Source organism: Anas platyrhynchos, chromosome 5 (genome assembly GCF_047663525.1).
Source record: "Anas platyrhynchos isolate ZD024472 breed Pekin duck chromosome 5, IASCAAS_PekinDuck_T2T, whole genome shotgun sequence".
Taxonomy (NCBI): domain Eukaryota; kingdom Metazoa; phylum Chordata; class Aves; order Anseriformes; family Anatidae; genus Anas; species Anas platyrhynchos.
Genome location: NC_092591.1, coordinates 44,828,759 through 44,841,026, shown reverse-complemented (window position 1 = coordinate 44,841,026; position 12,268 = coordinate 44,828,759). Strand labels below are relative to the sequence as shown.

At 36.0% G+C, this 12,268-nt stretch overlaps 1 protein-coding gene across 8 annotated transcripts in view; it reads right to left on the bottom strand.

Moving 5' to 3' along the window:
* AKAP6 (A-kinase anchoring protein 6) overlaps positions 1–12,268 on the bottom strand; it is a 281,531-nt gene that overhangs the window by 144,425 nt on the left and 124,838 nt on the right. For all 8 annotated transcript variants that reach the window (XM_038179113.2, XM_038179114.2, XM_038179115.2 and 5 more), the window contains one exon: positions 11,627–11,749. In XM_038179113.2, coding sequence (XP_038035041.2) covers positions 11,627–11,749 — 123 coding nt within the window. The remainder of the gene's footprint in view (positions 1–11,626; positions 11,750–12,268) is intronic.

The following is a 12,268-nucleotide window of genomic DNA, read 5'->3' as shown; positions in this document are numbered from 1 at the left end:
AGATGGGGCCAAACTTTTGGGTTTTGACTAGCAATATTCTACTTGTGCAAAATTCTGATTTTATGGCTAAATTATGCATGGCACAAATACAGTGAACATACATGAAATTTAACAGAAATAAACTCTTATCAGCACATACACATCAAAAGGAGGGAACCATTTATGTAAATATAAATACAAACAGAGGCAAAGGAAAGTGTCAGTTGATGTATGAAGTGTGAGTTTGGGGCTTAACATTATATGCATATATATAATTTCTTATGAGTGGTGATTTCATAGCAAAAAGGAACAAATGGACAAGGATCACCAAAAAGAATAACCTTCAATCAGTGCATCAGTGCTCATGGTTCTTCATACCTGAATGGCAGAAAATGTGACACACAAAAGATGCAGACTTGAAGAAGTAACAAGCATTACATGTATATGTAATGGAGAGATGCAAATTCACACAGCTAAAGACAAAATAAGACCAAATGTTTGAAAGGGAGGAGGACCATTCAAACAAAGAGGTCCTCTCCCATCCTGGGTATTTCCCATTCCCTACTGTTTACTTAGGGTATTTGGAAAATTGTAACTCTAACAGCGTGTGACCCAGGTACTCTGTTCCCCTCCTCTGATCTTCCCTGATAATGAACAGAGCCCTTGCATCTGAAGAGAGGAAAGGAGAAGAGGGAAGTCAATTAATCAAAGCCATTTTTCCAGACACATTTGCAACTATGGAGCAGTTTAAATATCACACATGAGCACATATACATTATGGAAAATGCACGGGCATTGGCCTGACAGCAGCTTTTTAAACAACACATTAATGTCATCTCTAGCAGTACAGTGTATATAACACAGTTTACAAGCTGCAACAAGCAAAATCTCCTTATGAAGTTCTCTGTGGTTACTTCTTACAGTCACCATGCACTTACATATAAATAACAACTCTTCTTATTTAGCAAGAAAGGAAAAGGGAGGCAAGAATCATGCAACTTTATTGAGGCTACAGAACTGTAAATAAAGACTCCAAAAGTGAAAAGTACTAAGCCCCAGTTGACAACACAGGGCAAAAGTGTCCTGATTTTTAGGAAACTAATTTATCTATTGGATGACAGTACTCCAGAACCAACATGGGAGGGGAAAAAAAAATGCAGATCTGAGCTATACTGGGTTCTGGGTTCTGAACACATTGTGATTTCTTTTTCATTTGGTTTCTCCAACGCTACATGAAATGCAGCTGTTCTCAAAAAGAGTGCCTTTCCAACAAATCCACATCTCTCCCTAACAGTTTATTTGTCTGTACAACTGTGGACAAGAAAAAAATATTTGAAAAAATATTTATTCAAGTTCCCCTGAGGATTTATTTTCTGCCTGAACATACTTAAATTTGGAAAACCTCTGTTGTATACGTATCCTACAATATGTGCATACTGGGCTCTGATAAGCAATCTCTCTCTGCTCAACCCTCTGTTCTTAACAAATCCCTGTAATTTGGTAAAACACAGCCTGGGTCTTGACCTATTCATATCTTCAGTAAGGACAGTCAACCATTAAATATTCTTGTTCCCAGAGGTGTACAGACTTTGTTCAAACATGTGCTTTTTTAATTCATGATGTGTCCAACTAAGTATTTCTTCTGTAATGGGTGTCTCTGAAAGACATGTAAGCAACTAGGTATCATGTGAAGCTACAACATAGACATAGAGATTAGTTTAAGTGACACAGCAGTTTACACCTATTGCCAGATCAAGATACTGTACTAAGTGAAATATTTCAATTTGCCAAGTCAATCATAATACTAACATGTGTGGTCTACGGGGGTACCACTGAAGTTCTTGAGGTTCATTTTTATATGTTTAAATACATTTGAGAAAAACATCACTAAGGCAGTCTTTTTTAGAGCAATGATACAGACAGTTAGAATGATCTTGACTTTCAAGAATTTGAAATTGAAAGCTTAATTTAGGATTTCCTAACAGTCATCTGTATTTTTTGAGAAAACCACAATAGTACTAAGATGCGGATTTATGTATTTAAATACAGTTGAACAAATATTTTGGGTAAGAATGTAGCCATTTTTTTAATTTTAAAATACAAATTCTAACTTAGTAAGACCTTGCAGCAATGGCTATACAATGCAAACCAACATATCAACACTCCCTTTGGAGAATGAACTAACATACCCACACGCTTAATCCCTGTAACTGACTTTTACAGATATTTGTCACTGATTATTGGAAAAAATGGTTCGGGCACAACACCTTTCTACAGATATCTGAGATATTTCATTAGTATTACAGGACTTATAACAACATTTGAGCTGTGAACTGAGAAGTAAACCTGAGCTGTTCTGTCCAATGCATACAGTTTGAAGCTATATAAATACAACATAACTTCACGGGAACAGAAGAACTATTTAGCTACCAGCATGTTAAAATGCTCATTATGGAATAATTATGGCATCCCCTGCAATGATTTTACCTTTGACTCACTGATAATGTTTTCTCCAACTTTCACTTGTCCTCAATGTACTTTTTGCCTGGGAGACCCAAGCACATTTATAGAGAGAAAGTGGTGGTACTTCAGTGGAAATGCATGCAAAATGTCTTTAAAGGTGGAAATGGCAGAAGATCATGAGAAATGAGTAACACTGACTAAATGAAGATCAAGAGGAAGGGACATTGTTCTCCATTTACATGAATGTAAATTGTGTGAAGCCAGGAGCTGCACTCAGTGATCCATGGGGGTGGGTCCCTTCCAACTTGGGATATTCTATGATTCTCTGATTCTACTCTGAACAGCAAGCAGAAAGAATACTTTTTAGCATAGTAAAGTGTAAGAGGGCATAGTAGATGGGACTAATGGAATTAAATTAAGAGAGAGAAAATTTAAGACAAATACAAGGGAAATTTCCCTTCAAAGCCAGATCTATTAGATTGTGTTATAATCTCCTAAGGGAAACAGTGAAAGCCCTGATCCCTGGAGACCTTTAAATCTTGACTGGATAGAAGTGGAGGAGTGAGGACTGCAATGTAGCGGGCTGACATTACAGAAGCCTAGCTCTTTCACATCCCATAGAATTTGTGACTGGCCAGATACTGAACACAAAGGGGGAGGCTCTACCCCCAGTAGTCCAGCAGTAACTTACACTTTTGTGCAACCACCTCACCCCTTTCCTCTTTGCCACAGCCTCTGCCATTCCAGTATTAAGTGGCCAGTATTTTGCCCCTTCGTTACCTCTTAAACATGAGTAAGATATTTTTCCTCAACATTAAACACCTTAAGACCTCCAACCATTGTTTCTCATTTCTCCTTGAATTTCTCACCTCTTAGGCGACTTAGCCAAGGTTTGAATGCACAGATTTAGATGTGGAGAAAAAGGACAGTTATCCCAACTCTCCAAGAAACCTATTTTGCAGATTTAGTTTAGAAATCATAGTAGCTATTTTTGCAGATATTCCCTATTTTAAGCTCATGCTATTTTTTCTGCTGCCAGCTCTAATCTTTGTGAGTTCCACAACACAAATTTCTCTTTGAAACTATCTCTTTACACATTACACATTATTAAAAAAAAAAAAAAAAAAAAAAAAAAAAGTTAACTTGAGGCTCCCTAAATCAAGTCATAGTTTGTTTATTATCAACAAACAAGGGATGGAAGCACAGGCAGGGAAGACCATGGACAAAAAGACTATGCAAAGAATAACTGCTAAATTACCATAAGCATGGTGAACTGCATGTCCAGTCCACCATGGATAACTGCTGGTCTTCTAGAGATATTCAGGAAATAACCTGCAAAAGTCACAGTCTTCTGACTTCCTTTTCTATCATGATAACATGTGACTGTCGGTCTTATACATTTCTAAGCACAACTTTCCCACCTGGCGACCTACCAACCCTGGAAAACTATCTGACCAAAATACGTCTATATTATGTTGTCTTACCACACGCAGAAAAAAAAATCCAAACCTGAGAAGAGTTTTCTGACCCAAAGATAAATGTATGGGGCCTTTGCAAATGTGGAGTTACTAAGGGGAAACAAATACCCCTGTATTATTTAAAAATAAATTTCCACTTACAGAATGAAAAGAACACATTGGAACTAAGAAACACTATGTAGTTTTAGAACAATCCTTGAAGGATTTTAGTTCTATTAAAATTTCAGGGGAATATAAGGCAGATATAATTTGCTTTTTATATATCTGCTGATGTCAGGTTTTATACATTTTAAAGATTGACCTAAAATTCCTCCTGGATAAAATATATCTAATAAACTATGTAACCTCACAAATTATTAATCCAAAACATCTGTAAAATTAAGAAATGAAAAATAAATTCATAGGAGAACCAAAGAGAAAAGAATGCCAATCACAACCTCCATTCATGCTCTGAAGTTTCTATATTTCTATTGAAAGCTTTGGCATTGCAAATACCAAAACACAGACAACAACTGTATTATTTCCACTACTTAAAGTATGAACAATACTATGCCTTTGAGTAACACAGCACAGAACCCACAGGAGCAGACCATAGCTCTTGGGAAGTAGGTGAAAACAAATATACTTTAAATGTTGCTTCGAGTGTGCTTGTTTGTCCTTTGAGATCCTGGCTTTATATTCTTTTAATGATTTCCAATCTCAGAAAAATTCTAAAATAAATTGAATTCTATTTTCAAAAACAATTTACAGACTACATCTACACTGATGATACCAGCATACTAAAATTACAAGTAACAGCACACATTTTAATAGACAGAAATTACAACTAACAGAGTTCCTATATAATCATTATGCAGTTTATTAATAAAATAAACATTACTTTCAAATCAAAGTGTGTTTTTTTTTTTTCCTAAAGGTGTTTCAAAAGTTGTTACATTGATGAATTAATTTTAAAGACCATTATCAAGTTGTCATTCCAAGACTGATTATTCTACAATTGCTATAAAGCTTTGAAGTCAGAACTTCGATGAAATACTTTTTCAGTGATCAAGTTAGTTTAAACTACGGTATAAGGGTGGTTTTATTTCATTATATTATTATAGGCTCTGAACCCTTGAATGCAAACAATTTCTTCTGCAGTCCATGGACACAATGGACCCCCTGGAACCTAACTTTCATAGCTCAAGCTTTCAGAACCCATGTTTTAGGATACCTTAATAACCAAGAGTTTCACAATTTTAGGTGGTGAGTCTTGATGGGGGGAGTATTTGAAACACTAGCAAATCAAGCCACCCTGCCTGGGCCAGCTTCACCTGCAATTGCAAATGAATGCAATAATTTCCCAAAGTCTGAACAAGCTGGGTTTTCACGTGCTCTATGAATGTGTTTGGACTTGTTTTCTAACAAAGGTACATCAGCATTTAACACACACTCTGAGGAACAAAACACCCTCTACGTTCTTCCACGTAAAAGAGCAGTTTGAAGGATCTCATCATTCCCTCTTCCAAAGCAAACATTCTTAGCTTAATAGCATCCTTGATAGTAGTGAAAATAAAATGCTAAGTTTTTTAAACGTCAAGCATCATGAATTAAAAAGAAAAAAAAGTCCAGACATAGATTAAACTTGTTCATAGTATGTATTTCTATATATGGATCAAAAGAATTTAAAATCATCACAGGTGACAGAGTTTAGATTTTTGACATTATCATTTTCCCTTCTCCTTCAGTAGAAGAATTTACTTTATGATGACGTCCTAATATGCTTCTTTGTCCGTGGTTTAATGTCTCCTTTGTCCAGAAACAGTTGTAGATCCATATCTGGGCCACGCTGTCAGCTTGAGCAGTTATTTTTCTCAACCACCATGCAGAAGTGGACAGAGTCAGGCAGTGCTACAAGTTTTACTCTCAGAGGGTCCAAGCTCTCAGAACTAGAAAAGCTGGGATGGTCTCCTGTGGAGTACATCCTCTAACCCACAAATATGTAATTCAGATAGATACATAAACAAGAACACCAATATTTTAATTTTAAAATCCACTCCTCTCAAATAGGTCACTTTTTGTGCTCTGTATGTGCAATTTATAATACAACCAATGTGTTTTCTTTTCCTATGCGCAACTATGTACATTTTGGTTGGTAATAAAGAGAAGCAAAGGAGTCCTGGGGCGGTTTGAAGCAATCAACAAAATAAGTAGATGCATTTTTATTTTTTAATCCACAGCTGTACAGAATACCTACACAAAGTTAGGTAACCACGAATTTGGACATCAGGTTTAGGAAAGTGGCACTCTTAACAGTATTCAAGCCATTCAGTCTCTGGGAAAATTATTGAGGAATTTTTGCTTATGCTACTGGTTTGCACAGAGCAGTGCAAAAATGAAACTGGTTTGCTCCTGAATGGGACTGTGCGGCAAGAGCTGGTAGTAATGGCATGGGAGAACAACAAACGGACAGTCCCCTCCTTCATGAGAAATATACATAGTAATAACAGAACTCCATCATAATAGACCTCGTATTTCTGTGGTGCTGGGAGGATAAACAACACCCACTTCTCCTTACAAAGAAAAAATGTGTCAGTTCTTCACTGCCTTACCTTACAGGAAATAGTTTTAGATCAAGTGCAGTATTTCTGTATTGGTCAGCACAACAGTACCATGAGTAGCAGAACATATACCTGGATTTTCTTAGTGTATTTTTTCTCTCTTAGTGAGTCACGAAAAAAGTCACAGGAAACTGTAGTTCAAAAGAACAGTCCAAATTGTTTTTAGAAACCTATATTTTTTCCCGCTGTCAGCACCTATACACACTCTGGCTCAAGACTGTACCACAGGTACAATGGAGTGCATTAAATGACAGCAACATTTTGTTCTGAAGTTCTCAGGCACTTTAACTCAAAAACCAGAAAGACTTACACAGATGTTATTTGGTTTCCAGATTTTGTAAGCTGAATACTACAACTGAAAATATACATGTATTCCCTTTGTTTAAGGTTGATTTCTGACTTCCTATTAATTCCGTTTATTTGGTTATGCTATTTGAAAACTGCTGGTTTTAGTTTCTATCTCTGAACAGTACATTCTGCAGACTGCTTCCTATATAAAATGACAAATATTCAGGAACTAATGCATACGCAAAATACCTTTCACGATAACAGTATAAAATTCAGAAACTGAAATTAACAATAGGCTAAACTGATTTAAAGCAAGAGATTAGTCCAGTCATGGTGCTCAGAGTCTTTATCACAATCATCCTGCAGATATCATTGTGTGTTTTGAGGAAAAAATCTAAATTGGCTGCAATGAACATTGGAAGAAAATGCCCATCCAGCAAAAGCATAGTACATAACTTAGTCATTTCAGAACCTTTAATGCCTTCAGTAAAATCACTATTACCACACTACCACAAAGACAGCCAGTAGATTAGCCCAAGGCATGTGTATTTTACCTTACTTTCAATGAGAACTGGTACTTAATACTTCTATAAACTGACATTTTTCAGAAAATGTTATTTTCCAGGGAGATAAGAATGATTTTTTTTTTCAGACATAGCAGACTTGTTACAAACAGATGATCAGTTATCATAAGGAATCACAGAAGCATCATTACATTACCAACACAATTTCTTAAGGGTGAAAATACAACCTATTTTCTGTATGAACATGTTTGCTGTTTACAGCTGATTGCTGTTTAGTGCTGAGCCATGATGTGGCCAGAAACATTTCTATTGGACACAGAAAATTTTTTATTCCATTTTCCTTTAGATAATACAACTCTCAAAACTCCCATATCTTAAGAAGAATTTTTTTTATTATTATTATTATTTTTTAAAGAATGGCAATACCATCTAAAATTTTTGAAATGAAAACTATGCTCCAACTTGAAGATCATCTGTTTTGGCACATCTCATCCTAGATGTAGCTTACCCTTCATTTTGTAGAAAAACTCACGCTCATCAAACTTTATGGTTACTCATTGTGGGAAATTCCATGGAGTTTAACTTGTAACTGCAATAAGAATGAAATTCCAGTTTGGCCTATGGTTAATAATAATAACTGTGGTGTATCTGGGTATCAGGGCTGTGCCTGTGTGCACATGTAGTGCCATTAATTCCCTGGGTGGCCCAGGAACTCCCCAACTTGTGTCTGCACAGATGAGATAATGGGCGGACTGGGGACAACTGACCGCCTTGAGAAGCGTCAACTGCCAGAGTGCCTCACCACTTTCACAACAAAATTCTTCGCTCATTATTTCAGGAGCTCTCCGGGTGGGACCTTCACACAGTCCCAGCGAATCCTGCAGGCAGCTCTTGCTGGGCCATGGCCAACAGATAATCACTACGTGTACATGTATGCTTCGGAGCACTGATTAACATCCAGGGTGGACAATCTTGCCAGGCCATATACAAGAATTAACTAGAACATGAGTCTGGGGAGGCCTAGCAATTTAAGCTGAAGCTGTCATTACAAGGACACTTATAACAGAAACTTGCATTGCCATCCTCTTCAAGAGATTTGGCTCGTCATGTGAGCATCACCTTATGCAAAGATTCCAGTAAATTAGTGTTGTAGGGGGGTGGTTTTTGTTTTCAATAAACATGCTGTCTTGAAGTGTCCACATCACACCATTTCTCAAAGTGGCAAAGATGTAGAAAAGCAAGGCTGAGAGAGGATAAAATTTTAGATTTATACCTTTACCAATCACTTACATTGGGATCCTAAAATGACAATCAAGAATTTTATACACCAGAAAGTTTGTAGAACATTCACATCTTTGTCCTTGTCTCCTCTGCCAAACTTTTTCCAGCCAATAACAAGAAAAGGAACAAGAACATTTTTCTGGTTTCCTGTTCCCATATTTCCTTTTCTTAGATTTTGACAGCACAGATTTTATTCATGAATGCAAAATATTCTCTCTTTATGGCACTAATTTTGTTATTGTAACAAACATACTTCCAACAAAACAATATCACAGGTGGTGAAATTGATAATTTCTGCCAAGGGCTAAGGCCTTGTCTCTACTAATAAAAATAAAAATACTAATCTACACTGAGTTTTCACTACAACCAGAAAATCTACACCAGTGACGAATAATAGTTATGAGATTCACTACTGCAGATGCGATTTGTAGAAAAGAACCAACATACTTCCTTTCTTTTTCAGGTTAGTTTGCTTTGGATGTCTGTACTATGAACTCATGAGACTGAAACCTAAATTTAGTTATTTGTTAATTTAATATTAAGCTCCTTTTAGTTCACCAAATCTCAGTTTATGGTGACTACCTGTATAACTGGCAAAAGAAGAAAATTAGTATAAGTATCCTCCCAAAGACCTTGATCAGTGTTGTCTTTCAATGCTCAGTCTAGGAAAATTTTAACATTGAGCTTAATGTGAATTGAAGTTCATAGACTTCTGTTTAAACACAGATTAGGATTTCTGTCAGACAAATGCCACTGAAAAGTTGACAATCTAATTAATACAAATAACTCTATCTTCCCACTATAAAAATGCTCTATTTTAATAATTCAATTCTGCTGTGTAGAAACGAATGATAGCATATGTTTCCTGAAATCCAAAAGGAGAAGTCACAGTTACTGTTTTTCGGCTTTGCAATGATTTTTCACTGACTGTATGTATCATAAAAATAATTATATCATCAAATTGAAATTGGCTGTTCTTTAGACATTTTAGTTCTTCACAGAAATAAAGAAAAAAAACACACCCCTAATATCCACCTTGTTTCATAAAATGGTCATCCCGAAACACGTAACACCTCAGGTTCACTCCCACAATTAGAAAAAAAGATTTCCTTACCCCAAATTAAAATAATTATCAGCAAATACAATACAGAGTACAGCTGGGAAACTAAGTACCTACAGGGGAAATTGGAGTTGTGCAAGTATCCACATACTCATTTATTCTGACTACCCTTAGCAATGAACCAGAGCCAGGCTGAGGGCTACCAGTCCACATTCCAGTCAACACATTAAATGGTTTTGGCCTCACCTCCCAAAGAACCACAAGACAAAGTTGGAAGCAACTACAGCAAAAGAGCCACTGCTCTCCTCCACATGGAAGAAAGGGAAAAAGAACCTGAGCATTAGTGGTGCCAGTGATTTGTCAGGTTCCTGGGATAGCACATGTATATGTTTCTTTTTATCCAATCAGAACTGAAAATTACTGTTCTACTCATAAAAATTCATGTTTCCAAAAGTTTCATGTTGTAAGGGGAAAACAAATTGAAATCACCACTGCCTTTTCAGAGGTCTGATCTCACTATGTACTCTGTGTTTTCAGAGCACCTGCAAACATAATGGGAATCCACATTAGCACATGTGAGTAAATATGCGCAGTACAAGAGAAAAATCCAAACTCTCTGCCAAACATTCTAAAATCTGCCATGTAAGGCAAGACTGCAAAGTCCTCGCTTTGTATTTTATAGCCTACCACAATGTGCACTTAATCTAGTTGCTGCCCATAGGCACTACCACAAAAGAAATGTTTAAGAACAAAAGACACAGATGAGTTTTCCATATAGCTGAAATTCTGAAAACAGGTTTCCGTTAGGTTCTAATGTTGTATGTGGTTAGCTTATGCTTAAATGATTCATTTAATAATGGTCACTCCATTATTACTGCACGGAGTAGGATAACATTTTTTCCTGTAACGCATCATGTGAATTCCTGGGACTGTCAAGCAAGTTCTCACCATCAGATTATCACACAGTGGCAATGAAAACAAGCTTGGGGTGTTTGGTTCTCTGATGGGGGTTTACTGCAATGTTTTATCCAGCTACAGGTTCTAGCTCATTGGCTACAAAATAGTACTCATCACTTCTTCCAACTTATTTTGGCAAGAGCCTAAGATTTGGGCAGAAGGCAAAGGAAATTCTTAATTTTCCATTCTTTTTTTTTCTTTGTCCTTTTTTGCCAGATACACTCATTTACTTATCAAGATATCTATGCATCGAACAGCATACATTGATCTCTATTCTTTACCTATGGCATAAAATTAGTTTTGAGGACTTAATATTTGGTTTAATTCAGGTTTTTGTTTTACCTCCTCATAACCAGAAGCAGTTCTTGGAAGAATTCAGTGTAAGCCTCATTATGTTTATCAAATATTTCTCAATCTATAATTCTAGCCTGTAATATATTCTGAAGATTATTCATCCAAGTGTTTTCTACTTCCACCCAATGTTTTAGCTTTTTGCACAAGAACAAGGTTAGTGACAGTTGTATTAATTACACGACAGAAAAGCATATCAAGTAAAATGATTGAAATAATTATTTCAAATATTTTATTTACTTATTTACTTATGACTCTGTGCTATATTAAAAACTGTGGGGGAGAGAATAAGAGTTCTTTCCTAGTAAGGAAGCTTTCTTAATGTTATAGCATTGTAAAAACGCTGGAATTATCTGCAGAAAAAAAAAATATTCTCTTTTTGCTATCAAAATTTTCTTTCACTTTTGGAGATCATTTCTGAATGGCAATGTAAATTTGGCTTTTAATTTAGTTTTTAAAAAGCAATCAGTACATATTTCAAATACAGGAATAATTTGTTGGTGTTTTCATTAAAATAAACTGCAATGCTGCAAATCTTACATTAAAATATAGATGCACACTAGTAATTAAAAAATAATAATCAAATAAAAAGCACAGCAGAACACTTCAATTACTGATAGCAATCATAGTATAATCTTGTCCTACCAAGTGTGTCTCCAGGTACAGTTTAAGGCTGTCTGTCTCCGCTTTAGGAGGAGTCCAATTCTCTGTTGTTTCCATGGCTTCATTTAACCAGTGAATGAATTCATCCAGCTTGCTTACAAACCCCTTACCAGATAAGAAAAAAGAAAGAACAAGAGAAGCATATTTGTTAGTAAAATGGCAATCTGAAAAATGTATGCTCTATTTTATTTTTTTTATGCTGAGAGAGTACTGTACAGTAAACATTTGCCTTTTGCAAGCATACAAGGAGAAAAAAAAATAGTAAGTAGCCTTCTAATAAATAAAGAGCAGAACAGTGTTTTGGGGTATAATCTAAGGTGACATTTTGGGTCAGGACAATGTAAAATCCATGTGACTGCAATGAAATGGAAAAAATATCAAGGTTTTAGAAGATATGAGGGGGGTATATGTAAAGTTGCATATAGATTACAACAGAACTGAAGACCTTGCACTGGGGAGACTGGGTGTAGCACGAGCACTTTTGGTTGAAAAAAAGTGCTGAACAAAGCTGCATTAACAAGATATACATTGTTAGACTGAAGGAAGAAACTACTTTTCAGAACTTGGGTCTTGTGATTCCTGTTTTGATTCCTGGGTTGAGACTCTGAGAGACGAAATCAAACA